This window comes from Octodon degus, unplaced genomic scaffold, assembly GCF_000260255.1.
Source record: "Octodon degus isolate 3935 unplaced genomic scaffold, OctDeg1.0 scaffold00382, whole genome shotgun sequence".
Taxonomy (NCBI): Eukaryota; Metazoa; Chordata; class Mammalia; order Rodentia; family Octodontidae; genus Octodon; species Octodon degus.
Window position 1 is genome coordinate 534,306 of NW_004524958.1, and position 2,039 is coordinate 536,344.

Below are 2,039 nucleotides of genomic sequence, written 5' to 3' on the forward strand. Positions count from 1 at the left end.
CACCCAAAGAATCATGTACAAGAAGCACCTGAACTCTGTCCACACACTAAAGATTGAAGACTCCAGCGGAGGGTCTGGATCTCATGGTAATGTCCTACTGAGTCCAGCTGAGGACCTACAGCCCCAAATGATGCCTCCTATGGGTCCAACTGGAGGCCTGTGGTCTGTGATAATGTCTCATGCCGGCCTGCTTCATAGATCTGCACTGGGAAGGCTCCAAGGTCAGTGCCAGCAGGCTGAGGGACCTGACCTGGAGCCAGGAAGCAGTGCTCAAGGTAAGCCCCAGAGCTCCCCCAAAAGTACCACAGCCATCCTCAGCAGCAGTGAGGTCCTGAGCCTCTCCAGCGATGAGGAAACCTGAGTTTCAATCATGAAAACCAATGCAACAATCTTTTCCAGAAGAACGATTTGTGTACCATCTTCCCCTCCAGAGCCAGGAAACTCAAAGAGAGAACCAAAGCTCCCTCAAAGTGACCTACACCCATTCTCAACAACAAGGTCCTGAGCTCCTCCAGCGACAAGAACAACCAAGTTGACCAGGACAGCCAGCACGACAAGGTCCTGCAGCAGAATAGCCCAAGAGAACCAGCAGCTTCTCCAAACAGCTTCCCTAACAGCCTCGCAGCAGCTTTTCCATTTCTGCCCCTTACACTGCTGGCAACCACCCTCAGGTGGGCCTGCCAAAGCCAGCACCATGCTAGGTCCATTCAGCTGGGGCTGGCCAGCGGAGCGCCATTTGGCAACCCATCACATCTAGCTATGGAGGCTTCATCTGCATATGGGTCATGGACTACGAGCCTCCAGGAGCACAGGGAGCCCGAGGCCAGGCAGGCGGGCAAGGGGAGCAGCGGCTGGGAGCACCTGTGCGACCCTGAGCCATCTCATGGCCCTCTCTGACCATCGGTTTGCACACCCTCCGCAGGGAGGGTGACGGTACCTACATCTGCTGATCGGTGAACACATGAGATAAACCGTAAGGGGCCACTGAGCACATCTCAGGACAAGTGAAGGTTCTGCTCACAGCTCCGGACTGCTAGGCAGTTGCACCAACATATCCTACAATTCTTTGCCAACGCAACTGGCAGCAGTGCGTCCTTTTCCCCGCATCATGCTGTTTGCCATGTCCTGTGCGTGTCTCTTGTTGCCTACCGATACGCGGATGGAGAACGTCAGGACACCGTGAAGGCTGACGAAGAACCCAAGCTCCGAAAGGGACCCATCCACTTCCCGCTATTTTTAGTTTACTGTTGTTGCAAATGATGCTACAGCAAGACACTCTGCGTCTTACTGTGAAGTCTGACTGATGCCATGAGAACAAGGACCCTGACGTGTTCAGCATGCTGCTGTGGCCCTAAAGTAAGGTGACACGGGCCTGGAGACCACAGGGCACCAGTCCTGCAGCCTGGTCCGCAGCACAGTAACATTATTGCATGCCCCCTGATCCCCAACAGATCAGGAATATTTGCAAATTAGGACTGTTCCTGAGGCATCAATTCCCACAAGGCCTTTCTGGCAAGGGCATCTGTTCTTGTGGAGCACCAGTAACCCTGGGTCCATCGGGTTCCACAAGGCCAGTCAGTTCTCGCGAGACAGTCAGTTCTCGCCAGTCAGACAGTTCTCGCCAGCCAGTCAGGTCTCGCGAGCCGGTCAGTTCTCGCGAGCCGGTCAGTTTTCGCCAGCCAGTCAGTTCTCGCTAGCCTCTCGCCAGCCAGTCAGTTCTCAGTCTCTCCATTCCCGCGCTTCGGCAAATGCCCGCGAGGCCATCAGTTCTCGCGAGAGCCTGCGAGGCGGCCGAGCGCCCTGCGCAGGGCGGCGTGCACCTCGCGGTTGCGCAGGCAGTAGACCACCGGGCTGCAGGCGGGCGTGAGCACCGTGTAGAGGAGCGACAGCGCCTTGCTGAGGTCGGCGGGGTGGCCCGGGCCCGGGCGGGAGTCCACGGAGAGTGCCGCGGCGTAGAAGACGCCCATGACGGCCAGGTGCGAGGCGCAGGCGGCCAGGGCCCTGCGCGCCGCGGAGGCCGAGGGCAGGCGCAGCAGCGC

At 58.0% G+C, this 2,039-nt stretch overlaps 1 protein-coding gene across 1 annotated transcript in view; it reads right to left on the bottom strand.

The window, feature by feature from the left end:
• Window positions 1-1,763: 1,763 nt before the first annotated feature.
• The window catches only part of LOC101568275 (olfactory receptor 5-like), a 953-nt gene continuing 677 nt past the window's right edge, over window positions 1,764-2,039 (bottom strand). The window contains exon 2 of the mRNA XM_004648315.1: window positions 1,764-2,039. Coding sequence (XP_004648372.1) covers window positions 1,764-2,039 — 276 coding nt within the window.